Source organism: Rana temporaria, chromosome 1, assembly GCF_905171775.1.
Source record: "Rana temporaria chromosome 1, aRanTem1.1, whole genome shotgun sequence".
Lineage (NCBI taxonomy): Eukaryota > Metazoa > Chordata > Amphibia > Anura > Ranidae > Rana > Rana temporaria.
This window is the reverse complement of record NC_053489.1, coordinates 530608258-530635560: the sequence shown is the minus strand read 5'-3', so window position 1 is coordinate 530635560 and position 27303 is coordinate 530608258. Positions and strand designations below refer to the sequence as shown.

Genomic DNA, 27303 nt, shown 5'->3' with positions numbered 1-27303 from the left:
ACTTGTGACGTCACTGATTGTCTTTCCCTATATCAGGGAACAGACGATCAGTAACACTGCCACTGTGAAGAACCGGGAAGGTGTGTTTACACACACCTCTCCCAGTTCTTCAGCTCCTGTGACCGATCACGGGACTCTGGCGGCGATCGGGTCCCGCGGCCGCGGAGCTTCGGACTGGGTCACAGGCACGCGCGACCCACAAATACAATATAAAAAGAAAAGCTGCGCTGCAAGATGAATCAACATAAATTTTCAATTATGTTTTAAAGTACACAAAATCCCAGTGCAAAACTGAAAAGTAGATTAGTGCAAAAGTCCATATATGAAGTATCACAGAGGAATGCAGGAAGTGACAGGAAGTTCTCTGAATAAGTGAAGCTAAATATCCAGGCACAAATCTTGTGAATCAGATGACAAATCCACCACCACTTATGTATCAACTGCTTACCAGAGCAAGAATAAATTCAAGCATGTACAACATGGGTCAATATGGGTCCTGGATAGACTGCCACTCTCTCTCCTGTATCACCAATCCTCTATGTCAGACCAACTTTCTCCATAGATGTAACCCAAAGGAGAAAAACACTCACATGGTGTGATATCGTTTTAAAATATTTTAATGTAAAAAGATATTGCACTCACATGTAAAACGGTTAAAAAGTGCGATCAATAATCGTATAGCCGGCCGGCTCTGCTGTCTGCTCGTCCTTCCGGGTAGACAGCGTGGATCGTGGTGACGTCAGCACGTCGCTCCTCCCTACGCCGTTTCGTCACAAGGATGACTTCTTCCAGGGGATACGCGCGACCCACGGCTGGGCACTTAAAGAGTGCTGACAGGTATGTGATTGTGCCCAGCCGTGCCATTCTGCCGATTTATATCGGCGTTAGGCGGTCCTTAAGTGGTTAAAGCCTCTATTAAATAGTGGAAGGGCCCTTGGACAGATGACATCAGGTTGGAGGAAACCTGTGTTGAAAGAAGTTCATAGTCCTCCATTGCTGATCTCTGCTTCTGAAAAATGTTAATTGACTGGTTGTCATTGTAGTCTTGAGACTTAAAGCAAACCTATGTTTTCCACTGACTAGTGCTAGCTGACGTGCAGTAGAGAGGCACGATTCTGGCCAAAATGAGAATCACAACTTTTTTGCTTAGAATAAAGATCACGATTCTCTCATGATTCTTGCAGCGTAACATCTTTCCCATTATACAAAAAAAAATCGGGCTAACTTTACTGTTAGCCCAAAAATGCATTTGAAAAAATTGCATTTGAAAGACTGCTGCACAAATACAGTGTGAGATAAAATATTGCAACAACCACCATTTTATCCTCTAGGGCACAGGTGTCAAACAAAAGGCCCGCAGGCCTAATTAGGCCCCCCAGGCCATTTAGAAGCTGATTATCATGCACAGCTGCATCAGATTCTGTGCGCTCCATTTTTAGTAAATCTCCCCCCACAGGAACATCAAGCATTTTTTTCTGCCAAAACGCTGCAGCTCCTGGATACGCCGGCTGCCCTCAAAAGGGACGGTTGTATCTGCAAGATGTTTTCTATGAATCCCCCAGGCCTGGGCTATAATCCTACTTCCCTTCTATCAGTGCTACTGGCATGTTTGCCTGGCCTTTTTCCGAGTCAACATTTTCAGCTTTCTTTACTGGCCAACCCAGGATGACATGTTTTCTGCAAATGTGCATGGGAGTGTCTTCATTCTAAGCTTCACATAGAGGCTTGTAACGGTCACCACCTTTTAAAATATTCCCATTCCATCAGCCACGACAGCTTATCTGACACTCCAACCATCCAACAGACACGATCCATTCCATTCCCCAGAATAACCGAGACTCGCACAGCTCTGGTACTGGTTTCAAAATGTATGAATGAACTTTAATGCTATCTTAGCTTTCTTATATACAGTACAAATATGTTACAGTAATCAAAAGAACAAAGGAACTCTCCACCCCCAATTCCACCCCCAATATCACACAATGGGGCTTCAGTACACATTCAGATGGGCTAATTACTAATCATCCCCCAGACGTCCCGTCTCCACATTAGAGGGGTTAATTACTACAGCTTGACAAGTCCCCCTCACCTGTTACACAAAACACATTCCTTTACTAAACATAATTGACATGCTAATTCCCTACCCCTGAAAGGAGACATCTGACCTTTCCGACTTGGTTAGTATCTCACAATGGAATGTCTAGGAGCAGCCCCAATTAACATCTCAAAAGCATGTGTCCTCACATTGAATGAAAACACTCCACTGACCTGGTGGGGTCAGAATAACCACTTGTAATATCTTAAGATATCCTGCAATATGAATTATCAGTTATCAGTCACCCTATGCCCAAAAAGGACACAGGGTGACCCTAGACCCAAGAGTCATTAGTGACGCTGGCACAGGAGTACCCCCCATCCTTCAAAAGTCTCTGGGTGTCAGGGTCATTCCGTTACATGGCTCAATGTATATTGAGTAGAAACCTTTCTGGTAAGAAGATAATTATTGCAGATGAGACACACAGGAGGAGATTTACTAAAATTGCAGCACACAGAATGTAGAGCACCTGTGTCTAGTAACCGACCATCTTATAGCTTTTAGGTTTAATGCACACTGGTCTTTTTTTATTTATTTATTTTTTGCTGCTCCTAGGAGTGGTTGGCAATTATTTTCCTGCTTCCAAACACTCCTGCATGTTAGCCTATGTGTCCTTGCACACATAGGCGTTTAGAGGAGTTTAGTGGCAGGGGTATTTAGAGGCAGAAAAACACTCCACAGCCGGCGTATCCTGGAGCTGCAGCGTTTTGGCAGAAAAAATGCGCCTAAACGTGTGTAAATGCATCTAAGCCATAGGTGCGTTTAGCGCGTTAAGCGCTTGAGCGTTAATTCATTTCAGTGGCCAATATAAATTATTAACACCCAATCACTTGAGGTGCCTAAATGTGTTATACGAGTTTACAAGTATTCAAAAAAGAACAAGCTGAATTTAGAAGCTGGTTACTATGCACAGCTGCATTGGATTCTGTGCGCTCCATTTTTAGTAAATCTCCCCCCACAGGGTCTTTTCTGCAACAACACCCTACCTGGCAGCTATGTTATATTTACAGCTTTGGCTCCACTTTAAATACTTAAAGCCAGCCGCTTAAATAACATACGCAGATCAGGAGTTTTGACATCATTGGCTGCATTCTTGGGTCACTGACATTTTCAGGAGGTCAGCAATGGCATTTCTGTCAGTACAGGTTTCTTATTAAAGTGGACCTGAACTCAAAATGTGGAAATGTGCTAAGTTACAGGACATATGTTAATTGAACCTAAGCAGTGCCCTGAAAAATGTTCCTTCTGTTCGGAATTCCCCCTTGAAAAATAAGTGCACTTCCTCTTATGTGAGGCTTATGTACTTCTACGCCTGCAACCTCATAGCTGTATATCTGCTTTGTGAGAGGGATTGCTGCCTATGATTGCTAGTCTCTTGAAATTTGGAGTGAGATTTGGTGGGGACAGCACAGTACAGGACAGGTGGTACCTGAAAACGTACACTGCATGCATCTACCTGCTCCTGCTTAAAGTAATTGTAAAGGTTTGTATTTAAAAAAACAAACATGTTTTACTTGCACGCCCTGTGAAAGGGTTTTGCACAGAGCGGCCCGATCCTCCTTTTCTGGGGTCCCTTGGCCATGCTCCTGGCTCCTCCTCCTCATCAAGTTCCCTTGATGAGTCTTTATGCGGCATCCATTGACACATACAGCAGGAATCGGCCCTGCCCCCGGCTCTGTGTCACTGGATTTGATTGACAGCAGCAGGAGCCAATGGTTTATGCTGCTATGAACCTATCCAATGAGAATTCGAGACAGCGACTGGAGCAGTTGTGCTTGTCCCTGTCGCTGGAAAGATCGGGCTCAGGTAAGGAAAAGGGGGGCAGCTGCAGTACAGAAGGTTTTTCGCCTTAAAGGGTTAGTAAAGGAATTTTTTTTTCCTTTAAAATAACAAACATGTCATACTTACCTCCACTGTGCAGTTCGTTTTGCACAGAGTGGCCCCGATCCACGTCTTCTGGGGTCCCTCAGGGGCTATCTCTGGTCCTCCCCGCAAGTACTGACCACAGTCATGCGAGAGCTCGCATGGTGGTGAGTAATTGCGGGCGCTCTCCCGTGATACAGCGAGCAGCCATAGGCGCTCACTGTATCACTCGGCCCCGCCCCTCGGCGCGCCGCGTCACTGGATGTGATTGACAGCAGCTCCAGCCAATAGCTGCGCTGCTCTCAATCCATCCGCTTTAGCCAATCAGCGGCCAGGCTGAGCGGCGAAGAGGATCTCGGGACCGCGCGGGACTTTCGAGGGGTCAGGTAAGTATAACGGGGGCTCGGAGGGGGGGGGGGGGCGGCAGCATCAGATGTTTTTTCATCTTAATGCATAGATTGCATTAAGGTGAACAACTTTTTTTTACTTTACAACTCCTTTAAAGTGGATGTAAACCCTGACATATCTATATCTGCTGTCTTCACCTTTTTATATACTGTTTATGAAGTTCAGATCGTGTTAGGAGATTTTCTCTCTTTTTTTCTTTTTTTTTTTTTTTGTGTTTGTAGCGCAAAAAAAAACAAAACACAAAGGTGATCAAATACCACTAAAAGAAAGCTCAATTTGTGGGAATAAAAGAATGTCAATTTTGTTTAGGTACAGCGTCGCACGACTGCGCAATTGTCAGTTAAAGCGATGCAGTGCCGTATCACAAAAAATGACCTGGGAGCAAATCTTCCTTAAGTGGTTAATACATAGAATGCATTAAGGTGAAAAACGATGAGGTTTTACAACTCGGTTAATTAATTTCATATATCTGTGCTTCCCACACCCCTGTTACTTGTTCTTGAATATTCCTCACTTAGTAACGAGATCACCAGGTAAAGGGGGGGGGGGGGCGGAGAGCCGTGTCATAAGCAAGCTGATTTTACCAAGATGGTCATCCCCTCCACACACAGTGCATAACAAGTCAATAATGGGGGCGAGACCAGCTGCAGGAACCCTACAAGCAATACAGATGACTAGCCTTTTGCCCTCTGCATGCCTTTTTTTTGGATCACATCTTCCAACGTTCAGGACCACTTTAAGGGAAAAAAATCGAAAACATATTGTATGTATTTCAAAAATTCACAATAACAGTTTGCTATGTTAGCAGTGACAATCCAATATCCAGATAAGCTGCTAATGTGTTGTAATTATTTCTGCTCACTAGGTGGCAGCAGAGTACCTCCAAAACATGTCAGGTCAAGAAATATTATCATGATATCCAGAAATCGAATTGAATAAATTACACTATTCTTGTTTTTAAAATGTAAAAAAATCTTAATAATTCCCATTTGCGGTTTCATGTTCTTGAATAATTTATTTCTCTTTTTATAGCTCCAGGTTCTGTTTTTTCTACATTGGATGGGGACTTTAAACCAACTCCACAGGACAGGAACAGAGACAAGACTGAGGGCAAACACACCATGAATAAAACGGTATCAGTCGCTGCTCCATCTTCTCTAACAAGACTAAATGATAAAGTTTCTGCTTCTGAAACGCAGTCCTTTTCTGAGAGACATAGCCCAGAGGTAATTACACTGTTCACAACTACATGTGTCTTTCTGACTGCAGAAAATGCTTTAATTAAAACCATTTTCCATTTTCAACATTGGACTTGAAAGCCTGCAGCCATAACAAATGGTCCCTGGCCTCAATAATATGAAGTGCAGCACTGTAGGTATTAGATGAGAACTATTTACATATCATGAGTGCTAGAATATCCTTTCTTGGCATAACTCACAAAAATAAAAAGGATTTTGTTATGCGTCTCCCTGCGTCTTCCTGCAGGGATGTAGTCCCAAGGGAGGGGGCGAGCACGCTGACTAACCTCCAGTCAGAACGGCTCGGATGATGGGGGGCTTACTGAGGAGAAACGGGAAGTGAGAAATTCAGACACAGAAAAAAAACATTTAGAAGGGAAATTGAAGGAAAAGGTAAGTGAACCAACAATGCTCTAGCTTAACCACTTGCCAACCAGGCCAATTCTGACACTTTGCTCCTACATGTAAAAATCATCATTTTTTTTCCTCGAAAATTACACAGAACCCCCAAACATTATATATGTTTTTTTTTAGCAGAGACCCTAGAGAATACAGTGGTGGTCGTTGCATCGTTTTTATCTTGCACGGTATTTGCGCAGCAATTTTTCAAACGTGTTTTTTTGGTAAAAAAACAGTTTCATGCTTTAAAAAAAAAAAAAAAACAGTGAAGTTATCCCAATTTTTTTGCATAATCTGAACGATGAAGTTACGCCGAGATACCTAACATGTCACGCTTCAAAATTGCACACGCTCGTGAAATGGCGCCAAACTTCGGTACTTAAAAATCCCTATAGGCGACGCTTTACATTTTTTTACTGGTTACATATTTTGAGTTACAGAGGAGGTCTGGGGCTAGAATTATTGCTCTCGCACTATCGTTCACGGCGACACCTCACATGTATGGTTTGAACATCGTTTTCATATGTGGGCGGGACTTGCATATGCGTTCGCTTCTGCGTGCGAGCACACGGGGACAGGGGCACTTTAATTAAAACAATTTTTTTTTTATTATTGTTCATTTTACTTACTTTTTTTTATTTTGACACTTAAAAAAAAAAAAGTGACATCCCCTCCCTCTTTACAGCTGTGGGGGTCTTGAGGGCCCCACTGGGGCCGATATTTTGCAAGGCTGGCAGATCTTAAGTGCAAGGAAAAAGGCTCAGATGGACCTGCTATCTCTACTTCTTTTTTTTTTTTTTTTATTCCAGACAGACATTTTCTGCCCCAGAGAGCAGGGGGTCACAGTCATGCTCCTTTGACCTCCCCCTCCTAAGTTGGTCTATCATTTCATCCTTAAGGCAGCATTCTTTTTTTGCAAGTGTCAGGTAGCTGCAAAAGCCTAGTTGTAAATATTAAAACCTATGCTCCATACTGTAATGGATTATACTGTCCAAAATGGCATTTTATCCCACGTACAGGACGCCACCCAATAGTCACTAACTAAGGTGATTTTAGAAGTGCTCTACTGTCAAAATGGTAAATTACACTTGCCAGGTATTCTATGCTCCCTATCTGCATGTGTAAGTAGTTTAGTTTTTTTATTCCGACTCTACTGTAGTGCACAAGTCTGCCACAAACCCTTTTGCCTATGACAGCCTTTCCCAACCTTTTTACCCCAAAGGAACACTTGCAATAGTTTTTAGGTTTTGGGAACCCCTGCTAAGATTAGTCTATTGATGGCCATTGAGAAAATGCCCCTTACGTTGGTGATGGTCAGTAGGAAGAATGCCCGCACCTGCAGTGGTGGTCAGAAAGCCACCCTTGGCGTCATGCTGCAAGCGCTGTTGGACCTAGAACTATGCAGGCATCACATGGGAGGCCAATTAACCACAACTCAAATAACCCTCTGCAACCTCTGGAGGAACTCTAGGGTTCCACAGAAATCTGCTTGAGAATGGGTGGTCTATAATCTGGTGATATGGAATGCACCCAGTGATGATGCCTGGACCCCCTCCTTGTTCACATATGGATACCTAATGTAAAGAAAATGCCAGGAATAAGACATTTTTCAATTACCAGAAATCAAATTTAAATGTGCTTTGGAAGTTTGAATATGATTTTGAAAGGCAGCAGAAATAGATATAGAGGTTAAACGCCACAAAAATCAGAAAATGCACTTCTGTTGCCCTCCTACAGTTTCCATTGCGTGCATTGTGTGCTGCACAGAATTACACAGAACCCAGATTAAAGCAAATTGAGTAACATTTCCAACTTTCGTACAGTTGGTGCGCTAACTAGATAACTGGTAGTTTACTGAAGGCTTTCACCTGTTGCCTGGAATTGCTCTTTAAACCTTCAGTGACCAGAGGTCTTTGATGCCTGGATGTTCAGGCCAAATATAGTAGCATTAGAATGCGTCAGATGTGGCAGAATGCGACTTGACAATCGCTGTAAAACACATTTGCACACCTAAATCATTCTTCTAATTTTTTAAGAACATACAAGACTTTTTTAGGTGCACTGTTTCAGTAATGCAGTAATCTTATTTTAATGGTATAAAAGGATTCAGCAAGAACACTTGCAGACTGCAATATGTATATATGTTTGCAAGTGGTTTACCGAGATTATGACTGGAGAAATTAGCCATAACCCCGCTATTGTATTTTACAGCTGGCAGCTTGCTTTCTCATGAAAACGGCTCACGAGCTGCTGGAACTTTTTCAGACACGGCCCCCTTGCTGCCGCTCGCCGGTGTTTCTCTGGCTTGCCGTTTTCACTAGTTCGCCCAAGAAATGATCCGATGGTACCGCATGCTGGCCACACAGGTGATCAAAGAGTAGATCCACTTTGATCGCCTCTATGGCCTCGGAGGACTGGATCAACTTCATGATGTCACTTCTGGTCCAGGCTGTAAGTAAACACTTGCTTTAAAAAAAAATATATATATATATATTTTTTTTAATCTTTTGCTTTTAAAGGTAAAGAAGGACCTGTCATCCTTATTTATATTACCAGGGATGTTAACATTCCTTGTAAGAGTCAGTTCACACAGGGATGGCACGACTTTGGGGGCAACTCGGCAAGATGACTTGAGAGGCCACTTGCAAAATTACTTCTGTATTGAAGTCAATGCAAGCCGCCCCCAAAGTCGTACAAGAACCTTTTTCTAAGTCGGAGCGACTTGCTCCTATTCGAACAGTTCTATTGAATAGAGCGGAGCGTGACTTGTCAGTCGGCTGAGTCGCCTGACGAGTCGCCCCTGTGTGAACCGGCTCTAATAGGAATAAAAGTGATTAAAATAAATAAATAAATAAACAGTATAAAAATAAAATTGTAAAATAAATAAGAAAACAAAATTGTAATGCGCCCCCATCCCAACACATACGTAAGTCGCGCTCGCATAGCTAAATGGTATTCGCACCACACATGTGAGCGAGAGCATTAATTCTAGCACTAGACCTCCTCTGTAACTCGAAACACGTAACCTGTAAAGGTGTTTAAAGTGCCACCTATGGAGATTTTTAAGTACTGTAGTTTGTCACCATTCCACAAGTGTGCGCAATTTTAAAGCAAGACATGTTAGGCTAAATATATATATATGTATATATTGTAAGGGGTTAGCTCGGTAGCGGGGGGGTGTGACCCCCCTGGATGGGTTCACTACACACGGAACGATACAGAGAAACAGCCGAAGACGGTTGAAAACAAAGAATTTGGTTTATTCTTCCATCTTGCTGGAAACAAGTGCAAGCATCCAAACAGCATAAACAAAATCAAACATAAAACAAACCCTGGCCACTTGGGGCGTCTACCTTCACCACACAGGAACCTATCTATGGAGTCTGGCACAGCCTACTGCTGAGCAGACACTGCTGGTCATACAGCAGAAAAACAAATAGTCTTTTTGATTTTTATCACACAGAAAAATCAACAGCACCTCACCTCTTCAGAAGTATTTCTGTCCACTGCTCTCCTTCACTCAAAAAGCCTCAGGATGCAGCAATCAGTAGTAATCTCTGGATTACTTATAGAGGCCTTAATTGCCTCATTGTGAGCAGCTGAAGTTTTTAACGCCCTTAAATCTTTCTGAAGACCGGAGAAAAGACTGGACAGCCGCACTTCCACAAAATTCTTAAAGTTGCTTTTAATTGTAAAAAATGGAAACGGCACTACAAATCACAGCAGACAGTGGGGTGGATAGCTGACGCGTTTCGCACTGGGGTATCAGCGCTTAGTCTTTAGCTATGACTAAGCGCTGATACCCCAGTGCGAAACGCGTCAGTTATCCACCCCATTGTCTGCTGTGACTTAGTGCTGTTTCCATTTTTTACAATTAAAAGCAACTTTTTAAGAATTTTGTGGAAGTGCGGCTGTCCAGTCTTTTCTCCGGTCTTCGCTTTGTGCATTGTCAGCACCCACGCTTCTGAGAGGACACTGATTGCTGCGTGCACTCACCTAGAGCGGCAGTTCCCCTTTCTCTACCTTAAATCTTTCTGGCTGCTTCTGCACCTGATAATAATTGGTAATAATAATTGGTATATTGTCTAAACAATATTATATATATATATATATATATATGTGTCTTTTTCCCCAAAATTGCAAATTCCTTGTGACATAAAAAGATTGCACTGATCGGCATTTTATTTCCTATGGTCGCTGCTAAAAAATAAATAAAATGATGTGTAATATTTGGGTGTTACAAGTAACTTTTAAGCAAAAAATACAGACTTGTAAACAAAAAGTTACAGAAGAAGCCTGGTCTTAAAGTGGTTAAAAAGATTAACACTACTACTTTCAAGCTGCAGTACTACTGTACAGGGTAAAGGTTTATTTTGTCAGCCTCCAGCTTACATGCAATGATTATGTGGTACATAAAGTGCCTTGAAGTTTTCATAGCCCTTGAAATTTTCCACATTTTGTCATGTTACAACCAATTATCGGGATTTTATGTGATAGACAAACACAAATTGACACACAATTGTGAAGTGGAAGGAAAATTATAAATAATGTGGAGTGCGTTTTTATTCAGCCCCCTTTACTCTGATACCCCTAACTAAAATCTAGTGGAGCCAATTGCCTTCAGAAGTCACCCAATTTGTAAAGAGTCCACCTATGTGTAATTTAATCTCCGTATAAATATAAAGTGAAGTCCTCAGAGGCCTGTTAGAGAACCTTGGTGAACAAACAGCATCATGAAGTCCAAGGAACACACCAGACATGCCAGGGATAAAGTTGTGGAGAAGCTGGGTTAGGTTATAATATTAAAAATATCCCAAGCTTTGAACATCTCATTGTTCAGTCCATCATCTGAAAATGGAAAGGGTATGGAACAACTGTAAACCTACCAAGACATGACCGTCAATCTAAACTGACAGGAAGGGCAAGGAGAGCATTAATCAGAGAGCAGCCAAGAGGCCCATGGTAACTCTGGAGGAGCTGCAGAGATACACAGCTCAGGTGGGAGAATCTGTCCACAGGACAACTATTAGTTGTGCACTCAACAAATCTGGCCTTTTATCGAAGAGTGTCAAGAAGAAAGCCATTGTTGAAAGAAAGCCATTAGAAGTCACATTTGCTGTTTGTGAGAAGCCATGTGGGGGACACAGCAAACATGTGGAAGAAGGCGTTCTGGTCAGATGAGACCAAAGGTTTACTTTTTGGCCTAAAAGCAAAACTCTATGTGTGGCGGAAAACTAACACTGCACATCACCCTGAACACACATCACCACCATGAAACATGGTGGTGGCAGCATCATGTTGTGGGATGCTTTTCTTCAGCAGGGACAGGGAAGCTGGTCAGAGTTGATGGGAAGATGAATAGAGCCAAATACAGGGCAATCTTACAAGAAAACCTGTTAGCGTCTGGAAAAGAGTTGGGACTGGGGCGGAGGTTCACCTTCCAGCAGGACAACGACCCTAAACATACAGCCAGAGCTACAATGTGATGGTTTAGGTCAAAGCATATTTATGTGTTGGAATGGCCCAGTCAAAGTCCAGACCTAACTCCAATTAAGAATCTATAGCAAGACTTGTAAATTGCTGTTCACAGACGCTCTCCATCCAATCTGACAGAGCTTGAGCTATTTTACAAAGAAATTGACAAAAATGTCACTCTAGAGTGCAAAGCTGGTAGAGACATCCCCAAAAAGACTTGCAGCTGTAATTGCAGGGAAAGGTTCTACAAAGTATTGACTCAGGGGGCTGAATACAAATGCATGCCACACTTTTCAAATATTTATTTCTTTAAAATTTTGAAAACCATTTATAATTTTTCTTTCACTTCACAATTATGTGCCACTTAGTGTTGGTCTATCACCTAAAATCCCAATAAAATACATTTATGTATTTGGTTGTAACATGACAAAATGTGGAAAATTTCAAGGGGTATAAATACTTTTTCAAGGCACTGTAGTATTCACGTGATCAGGAACCATCTGGGCATGTTTGTAGCCTTCCTTTTCAAAGTTGTATGCTGTGGATATCCTAACCCTTTATACTTTTTAAAATGACCAACTCAAAAAGTGAAGGTCTATGTTTTTGGAAACATTTAGAAATGGTAATTGTGCCTAATGCAGTAACCTGAATTTTTTTTTAGCTTTTTTTCATAAATTTTACCTGAAAAACAACATTGCACTTTCTGGTATGTAAATGTGCCTAGGCACTCTTGTGGAAACAGACTTATACAGTGGGAAAATAATTATTTGATCGCCTGCAGATTTTTTAAGTTTGCCCACTTACAAAGAAATGAAGGGCTAGATTCAGAAAAGAGATACGACGGCGTATCTCCTGATACGCCGTCGTATCTCTGAATTCCGACGATCGTATCTATGCGCCTGATTCATAGAATCCGGTTACGCATAGATCTCCCTAAGATCCGACAGGTGTAAATGACTTACACCGTCGGATCTTAGGCTGCAATTCTAGGCCGGCCGCTAGGTGGCGATTCCATTGCGGTCGGCGTAGAATATGCAAATGAGTCGTTACGCCCATTCACGAACGTACGCTTGCCCGTCACAGTAAATTTACGCAGTTTCCGTAAGAGATACGCGGCGTAAAGATAAAGCTGCCCCCTAGGTGGCGTAGCCAATGTTAAGTATGGCCGTCGTTCCCGCGTCGAAATTTGAAAATTTTACGTCGTTTGCGTAAGTCGTCCGTGAATGGCACTGGACGCCATTTACGTTAACGTCGAAACCAATGACGTCCTTGCGACGTCATTTAGCGCAATGCACGTCGGGAAATTTTAGGGACGGCGCATGCGCAGTACGTTCAGCGCGAGAACGCGCCTAATTTAAATGATCCACGCCCCCTACCCAGATCATTTGAATTAGGCGGGCTTGCGCCGGAGGGATTTATGCTACGCCGCTGCAACTTTACAGGCAAGTGCTTTGTGAATCAAGCACTTGCCCGTAAAACTTGCAGCGGCGTAACGTAAATGCGATACGTTACGCCGCCGCAAATTTACCTGAATCTGGCCCGAAGGGTCTATAATTTTAAATGATAGAGACAGAATATCAACCAAAAATCCAGAAAGAACACATGATACAAATGTTATAAATTGCGTTGCAGGTCAGTGAGTAAAATAAGTATTTTTATCCCCAAACAACCAACAATAATTCTGGCTCCTACAGACTGGCTACAGTCTCTGCTCATGTGGTGCACAGAGTAGTCCTGTTAATTTAAGACGGTGCTCCTAATGACAACTCGTTATGTGTATAAACATCACCTGTCCACAGATTCTCTTTCTTCCATTCAAACCTCACCATCATGGGTAAGATCAAAGAGCTGTAAAAGGATGTCGGGGGCACAATTGTAGATCTGCACAAGGCTGGAATGGGCTACAAGACCAACAGCAAGAAGTTTGGTGAGAAGGAGACAACTGTTGAAGCAATTATTTGCAAATAGAAGAAATACAAAATAACCATCAATCTCACTCGGTCTGGAGCTCCATGCAAGATTTAGCCTCATGGGGTAAGGATGATCATGAGAAAAGTGAGGGATCAGCCCAGAGATATACAGGAGGAAATTGTGAATGATCTCAAGGTAGTTGGGACCACAGTCCCCGCACAAACCATTGGTAACACAATACGCTGTCATGAATTGAAATCCTGCTGCACTCGCAAGGTCTCCCTCCTCAAGAAGTCACATGTACAGGCCCATCTGAAGTCTGTCAATGAACGTCTAAATGATTCAGAGAAGAATTGGGAGAAAGTGTTGTGGTCAGATGTGCCCAAAATTACGCTCTTTGGCATTAACTTTATTTGCCATGTTTAGAGGAAGAAAAATGCTGACTATGACCCTAAGAACACCGTCCAGACATTCAAGCACAGAGTTGGAATTATGCTTTGTGGTGGTTTCTCTGCTAATGGTACATGCCGACTTTGCCACATTGAGGAGCCATTGGACAGGCCATGTATTGTAAAATCTTGGATGAGAACCTTCTTCTCTCAGCCAGAACACTAAAGATTGGTTGTGGATGGGTCTTCCAGCATGAAAATGGCCTGGGTTTCTCCACCAAGTACCAAGTCATGTTTTGCTTGGGGATCAAATACTTATTTTACTCACTGAACTGCAAGTCAATTTATAACATTTGTATAATGTGTTTTTTTTATTCATTTTTTTGGTTGGCTTTCTGTCTCCCACTATATGTACACCTATGATAAAAATTATAGACTCTTTATTTCTTTGTAAGTGGGCAAACTTACACAAACGTACACAATCTGCAGGGGATAAAATAATTATTTAGATTCAAGGCGCTGCTATCTCTGCTTAGTATGAAGAGATGGGTGTGTGATTTGGTAGTGTCACCACTGTGCTGCACACTGTTCTTGCTGGAGGCTCTGACTAAGGCCTTTTCCACACAGGCGGACTCAGTCGCTACGGAGTCCGCAGGCTCAGTGGGAGATCTCTCCGCTGAGCTGGCGGATGACAAGTCCCTCTCTGCTTCCTGAGCGTGGAAGGGCTTGTGGAGCGCCGCTGTCTCCTATGGGGAGATCTGATGAAAACGGACAACATGTCCGTTTTTCATCAGATCTCACCCGATCCGATCCGCCATGGATGGATTTTGGTGGATCGGATTGGGGTCTTATGTCAGCGGACATGTCTCTGCTGACACCCGACGCTCCATAGGACTGCACGGAGCTGCCGTTCAGGTCCGCTATCAAAACTGACAGGCGGACCTTAACAGTCCGACCGTGTGAAAGGGGCCTTATGAATAGAAAATCCTGCCTCTACCAAGATGGCTGTCTCTATAGAGAAAAGATCAGTTGCAGGATAACCACAGGCAATACTAGTGTCTAGTGATCTGCCAGCATTATTGTGGACACAACTTTGGGAGTTCAGTTACGTTTCCAAAACTGAATTTGGTTCACCACTGTTGTTTCAGACTACATCTTTATATTTAATTGAAAAAAAACCTTTGGCAATTATAATAGACTTTGAGAACTTTGAAGTATGTTAAACTGAAGTGGTGTGTACATGACTGGGGGCAGAGGATGGTGATTCACATCTAGAACATGTACTTTACCATTAATAGTTTTACATCCTTTATATAGATGACAAGATCTGAATACTAGGAACTCTTCAGATTTAGAAGGATTTGTTTTCTATTATAACGCGATAGGCCATTGCAGTTATAACTATTCCAATCATGACTCAGATGCACTTGGCCTTTTGCATGCAGCAATTAGCAAAGACTAGATTTGCCATCATTATTATTAACTGTAGAATACTAGAAAGGAAAAGACATTAATTAGCAAAAACCTTTCTTGCATATGCAAAATAAAAAGGTGCATGTTGGAAATATTTATATAAGCTTATCAATGACATTTTAAACTAATCTAAATGGTTTCAAAATAGATAAAATGGACAGGTAAAGCAGTTTATTTTCCGTCAGCTGTCCGTTCTGTGTGAATGGGCCTTTGGTGTCTGTTGAGACCAATAGAATTATAGCAGAACTTGAGCTTGCAGAATAAGAATTTTGGGGAAATCTCTAATTATATTGGTGCTTGTCAGGAAGAATGCAGTACCCCATCTATATATGACAAAATTATTTCTAGTAGTAGTTCTGAAATTTAAGCAAATTGTAATGTTCTGAAAAGGAACAGAGACTGTGCATTGGTCAGGAGGAGTATGCAATGTGCAGCACATTAAAGAGTGAGGAGTTAGGAGTATGTGTTGGGTATGCACTATTGTACGTTTTCTCCGGGGTTTTGTAATCCTGGATCAGTGTTTGAGGCTTGGTTCACACTACTGCGATTTGGATGCAGTTTTTTTTGCATCCAATTCGCATGTCAGGAGATTGTGACTGGCTCTCTATGGAGCCAGTTCACACATCTCCAGAGTGGCTCCTTTGCGTCTTCTGGTCCATTTCAGGTCTGAATTCAGCCTAAAGTTGGGACTGAAATTGGACCTGAAAGAGTGAACAGGGACGCACCGAACCTCTGATGTGAGCCGCTCCGTGCTTTAGTATGAACTAAGCCTGAAGGTTCCAAAGTGTCTTGGGCATGGCAGAACTCTCAATACTGTGTCCAGACCTTGTTAGACTCCTGCAGCCTGTGTGAGTGCACAGGTGTGTAGGGTTGTTATAAGGCAGGTCTGAGAGTAGCTCAGGGAAGTTGCTGCTATTTGGAGACAGAACCTTTGTGTGAGGATAGAGGGGTCCTCCAGCCAGGAGAGGTGACCTATTGGGAAGATAAGACTTCATGTTGGAGAGCTTCTCTTACCTGCAGGGCTGTGAGAGTTAGGACAGCTAAACGGGTCAACAGAGGACCAAGAAAGCAGGCAACTTGAGAGTCCTGGGGTGCTGAAGGAACCCTATCTGGAGGCCAATAGTGGGTCTGCGCAGTGAGCTGCGGCAAGCATAGAGTGAGTGAGCCTGTAGAGCCCATGGTTTGGGAGACCAGAACCGCGGTGCTCCGGAAGTGTAGTCAGGTGGCTCTGTATTTTCAGTTGATCATTTTACTGTGAAAAGCTGATTCCCCGTTGTTAAGACTATACATTTTTGTTTTAAAAAGTAGGCTACCAGGCCTTTAAATTGTTACTAAAGGTTATTTTTTTTTTTTGTTATTAAAATAACAAACATGTTATACTCACCTGCTCTGTAAAATGGTATTGCACAGAGCAGCCATAAACCTCCTCTTCTCGGGTCTTCCGCCGACTATCTTGGCTCCTCCTCTTCTTTGTTTATCCCTATTTCAAGCTGTTTGCTATGGGGGCACAAAGTGCCTGCTCGTTTCTGAGCTGTGTGTCTATGGAGCCACGCCGCCTCCCCCCCACTTCTGTGAAGCTTAACCCCTGCACCCCCACATCCTTCTCACTGCGTTTGATTGACAGCAGATTGATTGTTAAAGTCCCTGTGTGAAGAGGAAGAGAGGGGAGAAGAGATGCAGCCATGCACATCGCTCACATGGAACGGGAACACAGAGAAATATATATTTTTTATCTTAAATGCAGAAATGCATTTGGTTAAGAAATGTTTTTTAGCTTTGCTGAAGAAAAGTTAAAAACAAGGTTGGGACTTTATATGAAGCACGGGGCGTCTCAAGCCCAGTGCTTCCATCCCTAATTACTGGACAATAGGAGGAAAAGTTTAGGACTTTGTGTGAAGCATATCACAAAAAAAATGTCACAACAACAAGATATCGCAACAAAAATGTGTCTGGCTAGTGCATAATAAGTTTAACTATTATACTATTATTATTACCATTGCATTTAGGCATGATACACAACAACAATTTGTAATCAATAAAATGTATTGCATACAAAATATATAGTAACATAATAGTATAGTAACATATTAGTTCATATTATAAAAAAACTAATTTGTTGCGTGTCTCCACAAAATAATGAAAATAGCCTTAATTAATAGGTACAATCCAAATAGGTATGAAGGGTAAAATGGTCAAAAATCTTGCGATATAAACACATGGGGGCATCTGATAGCTCAACGCATTTTGTGGCTTCTGCCACTCTTCAGGAGCAGATGTAGGGCAGGTATTTACAAAAATTGTTTAACTTACTAAAGGTTGAAATGATTTTATTTAATACATCTGTCTATAGGGTGAGGAGGAGAATATTATCAAATACTACCCTTCTTGGCGGTCCTCCAGCCCTCCATGCTTGCGCTCTGTTTCACTAGAATATCTGTAAGTAATATTTGATAATATTCTCCTCCTCTCTCTATAGACAGATCTATTATGACATAATTTCAACTAATTTATGTGTATGTATAGAATAAAGACTTGTTCATCTTTTTGTACAAATTTCTATGGTTTGTATATTTTCATTGGACCTTGCAAGGTACATGTAAAGTCCCACTTCACTTTATTCTAACATGGCATCTTTACAGTGATAGTTACTAGAGACCTAGCCCCTTACATTGTCAGTCAATGGAGAAGAGCCCCATTACATGGTGGTCAAATGAGACTAGACCTGTTACATTTGTGGTCTATGGTGCAGTGGCCACTTTAATTGATAATCAGATAATTTCTGGTTACTTACCTAAAAGAGAAGAAACACTATTGGCTCGTCATGTAGATGGCGGAAATTATGCAGGCATTATCAGGTGGGAAATCGGTCTACTCAATCACACGTATTTCTGCAAAACTGCAGTAAACTATGATGCTCAAAATTGTACTCTTTAAGTATTCAACGCATTAAAACACTTTACAGATCAACACTTCAGAGTTAAACTTAAATGATAGTACCCCCCCCCCCCCTCCTTTTTTTTTTCTTAAATATTAGCAATAATGATATTATATTTAATACAAATTATAATATATATATATATATATATATATATATATATATATATATATATATATATATTTATATTTATTTTTTTTTTATTTATTTTTTTAAATAAATGTTATTACTATCACAGGGGAGCTGGCAAATATCCTATGTGATAACATTTAGAGACATAGGGCCATATTCACGTACAGCGGCGTATCTTTGAGTGGGCGTAGCGCATCTCATATGCGCTACGCCGACGTAACATAGAGAGACAAGGCCAGTATTCACAAAGCACTTGCTCCGTAAGTTACGGCGGCGTAGCGTAAATGGGCCGGCGTAAGCCCGCCTAATTCAAAGTAGGCAGGTAGTGGGCGTGTTGTATTAAAATGAATCGTGACCCCATGTAAATGAAGCGCCAAACGAACGGCGCATGCTCAGAATCACGTCTAATTTACTCCCTAAGATACGCCGGCTCAATTCATAAGACGTGAACGTAACCTACACCCAGCCCCATTCACGTATGACTTACGCAAACGACGTAAAATCCGACGGCAGTTCCGACGTCCATACCCTAACATGACTTACACCTGCTATTTGGTGGTTTATCTTTACGCCGGACGTACGCCTTACGTAAACGGTGTAGCATACTGCGACGGGCGCAAGTACGTTCGTGAATCGGCGTATCTAGGTCATTTACATATTCGACGAGTAAATCAATGGAAGCGCCCCTAGCGGCCAGCGTAAATATGCGCCCAAGATAAGACGGCGTAGGAGACTTACGTCGGTCGGGTGGAGCCGAAATTCAGGCGTATCTCCTTTGCAGAATCAAGCGCATAGATACGCAGGCGCATCCGTGGACTTGCGCGGCGTATCATTAGATACGTCGGCGTAAGTCTTTGTGAATCCGGGCCATAGACTAATTCATTTTAAAGAGCCACCAGGTATTGGGTAGACCCCTTATGCCTCCTTCTCTTTCTCCAGCTTATGCAAACTGAGTGGGGGCCCTGATTTCCTTCTTATTCAGCCACTGTCACCAGGACTTGATGACTCCAAACCAAGAAGTTCTTGGAGCTGAGCATTTCCAAGTTTATGCTATATTATTAATGTTTCCATTACCATGTGCACATCCATTTAAAGGACCCAGGATTTAGGCTGATTTTCCCATAGAGCCCAGGTGTGGCTCATAAGCCTGTTTGGACCAAACTTAATTGTGCGGTCGCACACTCTAAGGTGAGCGCAACCACATAAGTGGAGCACAGGAGTGTTATCACCAGTTTAAGTTTGGAGCACTTTTATCACAAGGATTTACTTGCACAGACCCCATATGGGAGCTTATCACATTTCATCTGCATGAACTTTTTTTTATTGTGTATGATATTATGTATGATACTGTTATGTTTGAGCACTAGGGCACTTGATACATCTCATGTCATTTTGATTGAATTATGATTGCAATTTTTTTATAATTTATAATATTTTTGTGGCATCATTGCTTATCTTTCACTTAAGCATTTGCACTTTATTGCGGTATTCTGATTGAATGTTAGTTTCATCAATATTTAGTACTATAACATTTTATTATATCGCTGTGACACACCCAACTGGGACAGGGGCTTTTGGAGGGGACTAGGGGCTAGCCATCTACCCACGGATTATGGCCCATGAAGGAGACCAGGATCTTGTCTGCTTCTCCTGGTCAAATGGTCAAAGCATGGAAAAGGGCTGAGTTCAGCCTCTCATTCCATGGAGGGAGCGCATCGTTCTCTAATGATGGACCACAATTTGACGAGTGCTGGGAGAAAAGCTTGGACGAATTCTCTGAATAAAGACAATAAAGCTTCCCCTTTGGAGTGGATGGAAAGGTGTAATATTAATCTTGTACAGGTTAAAGGGGTTGTAAAGGTTCTTATGGGGTCCACCAGCAGCTCATTCCAAGGGGACACCCGCATTCCAAGGGGGCATCCGTGCGGGCTCGCTCCTGAGTCTTGCTGCTGCGTCCATTGACACAGACAGCAGGATTCAGCCCTGACTTCCATGTCACTGGATTTGTTTGACAGCAGTGGGAGACAATGTCTGCTGCTGGTAAGTAAAAGAGGTGGCTCTGGGGGGTTGCTGCACTACAGAAGGTTTTTCACCTAAATGCATTAAGGTGAAATACCTTGAGGGTTTGCAACCCCTTTTAATGGCCAGAGGAAATATGGTGGCCCTTCTGCAGACTGGGTTGGAGAAGAACTCCACTTGGGACACAAATATTTATCAACATCTCTCTCACAAAATCTATGACGATAAATTCATTCCATTTGTTCAGACTGGTGGAACATTGAATGCGTTTTTGCCTTATGATGACTTTTCTAGTGGACAGATTACACAAGTCAAAGCCAAACACCTGAAAGACAGCATGTGTAATGTACTTTGTGTACTGGACTGTCTGGGGTGGGCTCCCTAATCAAAGCTTGGGTGCCTGGCTGTTGATTAGCTTATTGTTAATTAGACCACTGTTTAATTAGGTTACTGTTAGCTGCTAGCTGTCCATTAGATGTACTGTTAGATGTGCTGATGATATTACTGTTTAAAGTTTGCACTGTTTAGGATAATGTGATCAATCTGATTTTTTTTTTTTGTGCGGTATAATTTCTGTGGGAATTCTCAATGAAGAGTTCCAATTTGTACCTAAGCTAGTGTTCTCTAATTCTTTGGTGCAATTCTCAGCTATAATACCTGGTTCCAGAGTGGAAGAAGCTGTATCGCTTGGCGGAGGAACACAGGCAGGTTGCCAGGCCGTTTGTCACAATCATCATTCCTTAGAGTCAGGCTCACAGAGGAGCCGGGCTAACCTGAAAACCTTGAAGTAGAATTTGGAGGGAGAGCAGGCTTTCTGCAGCGTTGTCTCTAGTTTTTTTGTTTTTCGTTGGATGGCCACCAAAAACAACTGGATGTAGAGCTCAACGAAAACCTGTGTAGGTTAACACTGCATACGAGCAATCAACACAGTTGCTGAATTTCAATATTTGCTTGCCACTTATGTCTATATGTAGTATGAAGGGGTCCCCCACGGTTTGGGGGTCTTATGTAAACAAAAGCAGAACCTTTTTCCTTGTTTATCACACTATTGGCCTGGTGTTTTACCAGTAAAATACACTGGTTGCCATAGAAAACCTTGGGGAAATTTATCAAAACTGGAGCAGCCAGAATCTGGTGCATGGTAACTAATCATTTTCTATATTTAACTTGTTCAGTTAAACTTTGAAAATGAAAGACGCAAGCTGATTGGTTGTCATGCGCAGCTGCTTCAGATTCTGACTGATTCAGTTTTAATCAGATTTGCTTATTGTATTTTATAGCTGTGCTGAAACCTCAGGTTTCACTATTAGCCAGTGACTATTATTACAGAACTCTGCCCTAAATGAGCTGATAGGAGGAAGGATTTGGTGGAGGGTATGCTTTGTGCTTCTACAGGAGACTTTTCAATTTTTCAAATTGTTTTCAATTTTGTTCTGTTCAATTTTTTTAATACATTTTTACAGATACACTTTGATGTCAGCGCTGAAACTTTGTGAAGTTAAGCATCACTTATTTTTACATTTCCTCATGTGCACACTAGAAATGATGGCAACGGGTGTCTTGCATTCTAGATAAACCATTGATTATACAGTTATGTGAGCTATATTAAATATATACACTGTATGCTTCAACAGGGACTTCGTCTATCAGATTCGCCCTCACCAACTGCAAGACTGAGGTCTCTTCCTAGGACAGCTGTTCAAAAAGACATGACGATCACAAAGGAAGATGCATCAGGGGTACTTAAAGGTAGGCACACCAAAATTATTGTTTTGGGGGTGGCGCAAAATATTCTTTGCATATTGGTTCAATTCAACAGCCAGCATTATTAACAAGGAAGATAAATGCATAGTAGTCCTGTGCTTAGGAGGAGCAATGATATCAAGGTGATTTTACCTTGGTGTTAGATGGTAAATAAAAGAAAACAAAATAAAAAATCTTTCCAGACTTCTAATATGGATTCTGCGATCACGGGGACCATAAAAGTAAAGAAAAAGAGTTATCTTTTGTCAAAAAAAACCCCACAATAAATGCACCATTTTTTTTTTTTTGTACAATATCAAAGATGGTGTTACGCTGAGTAACTAGATGCCTAACATGTCACGCTTTTAAAATTGCGCACGTTCATCGAATGGCGACAATCTACTTAAAAATATCCATGGGCGACGCTTTAAATGCCTGTACAGGTTACGTGTAGTTACAGAGATGGTCTAGTGCTGGAATTCTTGCTCTCACTCTAATGTTCGTGGTGATGCCTCACATGTGTGGTGTGAACACCATTTACATTTGTATATGCGACTTGCGCATGAGTTTGCTTCTGCGCACGAGCATTAAGGAATGGGGGCACTTTTAAAAAAAAAATCTGTTTCTCTTTCTTTTTTTTTTTTTTTTAACACTGTCCTTTTTTAATTTCAAATTACAGGGTTTCTTTATGAAGAAATCTGGGATCAGACCCCCATATCTCCCCTTTACCTTTCAAAGCAAAATATTAAAAATAGAAAATATATTTTTTATTTTTTTTTGTTTTTATTTTTAATTATGAACATAATGGGGTTAAAACCCTAAAATTTATTTTGTTGTTTGTTGAAATTTGCCCCGGCTTTCTGTTTTATGCATACCTTAGGAAATGAGAAGAGATCCAAAGAAACACTTGTCACAAGACCAAGTATCCCCATTGGAAAATATCCCTTCTATTTATGTCCACGTTACAACTTACATTGTTTAATTTTCCCATTGCTTCAATTCCCAGGGACAATGGTCACTTGGACAAAAAGAGAGGGCACATCTGCCTAGCAGGGACACTGAAAGCAATACAATTATGACAGGGGTTCTACTCCTACGCTACCCTATTCAAAAATGTAAATCTTTATTTTAAAGGATAAGTTCACTTTTTGGGGAAAAAATATTTTTTGAGCCTGTAAAGCATTGCGCCAGTGATCAGCAGATTGCTGGTGCCATGAAGGTCTCCAGCAGATCTGCCAGTGTATCTGCTTGCCTATACATCCCGTACAGTAAAGCTGATACAATCTGACAGAAAGCAAGAATGAACTTCCACAACAGCGCTTGAAAACTACAAGCTGACAGCGGCAAAGGTTGACGTACCTTGTAGTTTTCCATGAACAGAGCACTGTCAATAAGTGGTGCGGCCAGACAAACAGAGTCCCACTCGGCCATTTTTTTTTTAAATTGTGACAGCTAGCGGAGGGAGAACCCTGCTAGCTATCACAGTGGTGATGGGGGAGGTGCAGGTCCCGGTTCTTTCATAACATGTTACCCCCTGACTATGGGTTGCATGTTACAAAATGTGAACTTATCCTTTAAAGTGAATGTCACAATGCACTAGCTTGCAGACATGCACAGCTTCTGTAAAGTGCACAATTTACACCCCCCTCCCCTCTCCTCCACTCCTCTCCCGTCCCGCTCTCCCAGGATTGGCTGTCTTTCCTGTGTTTTGATTAAATGTTTTCAAAACATGGGGTGATCCACAGTTCAGTGTAAACAGCCATCAGAATATACATAGACAAGAAGCTGTGCATGTCTGCAAGCTAGTGCACGAGATATGTAAAAAACCTGTCACTCAAGCAAGGACTTTGGTCTTTATCTGGAAGTCTGTTTTATTTCACTGAACAATAAAAAGAGGATTGCTCAGCGCTGGATTAACTCTGTGTGGCAAGACTGGGCACAGATGATATGAAATCGTATTATCTGCATTGTGACATCAAATTTTTTTTGGGGGGTTTACATCCACTTTAAGCTGTCCAGCCAACACTGGTAGAATAAACAGAAGTAAAAGGAGGGGGCCTGAGTGAAGGTATGAATATTGAAAATATTCATAGATTGGGACATTTATTTTATAGCTATGAGTGAGTTTAACCACTAGAGCACCGGGCCATCGTCAAATGACGGCTCCACGGTGACTCTGAAAATTCAACAGGACGTCAATTGACGTCCTGTATTCTTGCGGCCACTGGGGGGCGCGCGAGCGCGCCGGCGCGTCCCCGAGATGCCGATGCGCGTGCCTGGCGGTCGCAATGTCCGCCAGGCACTCGGAATCGGCGGCTACAGGGACAAGACATGGAGCTCTGTGTGTAAACACAGAGCTCCACGTCCTGTCAGGGGAGAGAGGAGACCGATCTGTGTCCCTTGTACATAGGGACATAGATCGGTCACCTCCCCCGGTCACCTCCCCCAGTCACCCCCCTTCCCCCACAGTTAGAACACAATTTAGGTATACATATTAACCCCTCCCTCACCCCCTAGTGTTAACCCCTTGAATGCCAGTCACATTTATACAGTAATTAGTGCATATTTATCGCATTAATCGCTGTATAAATGTGAATGGCGCCAAAAACGTGTCAAAAGTGTCTGATGTGTTCGCCGCAATGTCACGGTGACAGTAAAAAAATCGCAAATCGTTGCCAATACTAGTAAAAAAATTAATAAAATAAAAATGCCATAAATCTATCAGCTATTTTGTAAACGCTATAACTTTTGCGCAAACCAATCAATATATGATCATTGCGATTTTTTTTACCAAAAATATGTAGAAGAATACATATCGGCCTAAACTGAGGAAAAAAAACTTTTTTTTTAAAAAAAATTGTGATATTTATTAAATAAAAAAGTAAAAAATAGTGTTTTTTTTTTAAATTGTCACTCTTCTTTTGTTTATAGCGCAAAAAATAAAAACCGCAGAGGTGATCAAATACCACCAAAAGAAAGCTCTATTTGTGGGAACAAAATGATAAAAAAATTGTTTGGGTACAGTGTAGCACGACCGCGCAATTTTCATTCAAAGTGCGACAGTGCTGAAAGCTGAAAATTGGCTTGGGCAGGAAGGGGCGTAAGTGCCCGGTATGGAAGTGGTTAAAGAGGATTGAATAATTTTTTTTGTACATTTTTTTTTTTTTTCGTTTTCTTGTCTCTGCCTGAACTTTCTGATGTAGCAGAGTGAATTAAATATCTGGAGGTGTTTATTCTTGTAGAATAATTGCGGATAATGATTATAAATTGTGTCAGAAAATAGCATCTTGAATAAATTCTCTGTTTTCCGATGAAGCATCTTGATTAGTTTAGAACCTGTTGTGCCTGTGCCTTAGAGAATTGTCATCTTAAGTCTTGACAAAGACAATAAATTACTGAAACGAATGTCACCTTTTTTTGACACTTTCCAATATAAACTGTATTCATCAAGGCGTGTAGTTAAATCGTAATCAAACATAAGCTAAATCACTCTTCTGTAAAGTATCCTTTTCATTTCAGCTGCTCATTCACCACTCTGCATGCATCTGTCACAATTATAGTTTGCACAGCTGCCTTGCAGATGCACATTTCACACACATTGTGGTCTATGTTTCACACTACAAAATGCTAATACAGCTAGTAAAACGCATATGTGGAGTCTCCCTATTATAAAAAGAAAACACTCAATAAATATAAAGAATATTTTTCTTAACCACTTCCTTACTGCCCAGAGGACTTTTTGCGATTCGGCACTGCGTCGCTTTAACTGACAATTGCGCGGTCGTGCGACGTGGCTCCCAAACAAAATTGACGTCCTTTTTTTCCCCATAAATAGAGCTTTCTTTTGGTGGTATTTGATCACCTTTGCGGTTTTTATTTTTTGCGCTATAAACAAAAATAGAGCGACAATTTTGAAAAAAAAAATAAAACATTTTTACTTGTTGCTGTAATAAATGGCTCAATTTTTAAAAAAAAAACATTTTTTATCCTCAGTCTAGGCCGATACGTATTCTACGTATTTTTAGTAAAAAAAAAATCGCAATAAGCGACTGGTTTGCACAAAAGTTAGAGTGCCTACAAAATAAGGGACAGAATTATTATTTTTTTATTATTATTTTTTTTACTAGTAATGGCGGCGATCTGCGATTTTTATTGCGACTGCGACGTTATGGCGGACACTTTTGACACATTTTTGGCGCCATTCACATTTATACTGCAATCAGTGCTATAGATATGCACTAATTACTGTATAAATGTGACTGGCAGGGAAGGGGTTAACACTAGGGGGTGATGAAGGGGTTAAATGTGTACCCTAATTAGTGTTCTAACTGTGGGGGAAGGGGGGTGACTGGGGGGGTGACCGATCTGTGTCTCTATGTACAAGAGACACAGATCCGTCTCCTCTCTCCCCTGACAGCACCGCTGTCTGCGAGAGCCGGGAATGAGAGATGATCTCATATGTAATCATATGAGATCATCTCTCATTGGCCGCACAGATCGCCTAGGAAACGGCCGCTCCGATTGGCCGTTCACGGCGATCTGTGACTGGCTGTGTCCAAGGGACACGGCCAGCACAGCAGTTCCCCGCTGCGCGCTCGGGAGCGCGCGCGGGGAACGAGCAAAGGGGCTGCCGTCAATTGACGGCGGCTCAGAGATTTAGAACCACCCCGCGGCCGTCAATAGTCGTACGGCCGTCGGGAAGTGGTTAATTGGCAATTTTTTTGTGCGAAAAATAAATATCTTTTAAATTGATTCCTTAAAGTGGATGTAAACCCACGCTAATCCTTTCTAAACTACTGCCATAATACTGATCTGTATGGATATACACGCCTCCTGCATGTATCCTTGCATGTCAAATGTTTCCCCTCTGTCTGTTATAAGAACTGAAAAACTGCAGATTCTGTGGGTGAATCTGTTATCTGGAGCTCTGTGTGAGTCGTGATGTCAGTAGACTCCCCGCCATCCTCTACACTCCCCTTGACATGCATTTTCTCCTATGTATTCCTTACACTAAATTCTGCTATGATCACTAACATCCAGTCAAAATCCAAAAAAGTTACCACATGACTTGAGAAAAGGAGTGAGGGTGATAATTAAAAAGAATGCCTGTCTCCAGGTTAGTGCATGAGATATGTAAATAACCTGTTACTCACAGCAAGGGGGCGGAATGGACTAAGGTTTTCCTCTGTAAGTCCGTTTTATTTCACTGAACAATAAAAGAGG

General features: G+C 41.8%; 1 protein-coding gene across 2 annotated transcripts in view; it reads left to right on the top strand.

Moving 5' to 3' along the window:
- MAP9 (microtubule associated protein 9) overlaps window positions 1–27303 on the top strand; it is a 116722-nt gene that overhangs the window by 20224 nt on the left and 69195 nt on the right. For both annotated transcript variants that reach the window (XM_040332136.1, XM_040332127.1), the window contains exons 5-6: window positions 5399–5592; window positions 21972–22086. In XM_040332136.1, coding sequence (XP_040188070.1) covers window positions 5399–5592; window positions 21972–22086 — 309 coding nt within the window. The remainder of the gene's footprint in view (window positions 1–5398; window positions 5593–21971; window positions 22087–27303) is intronic.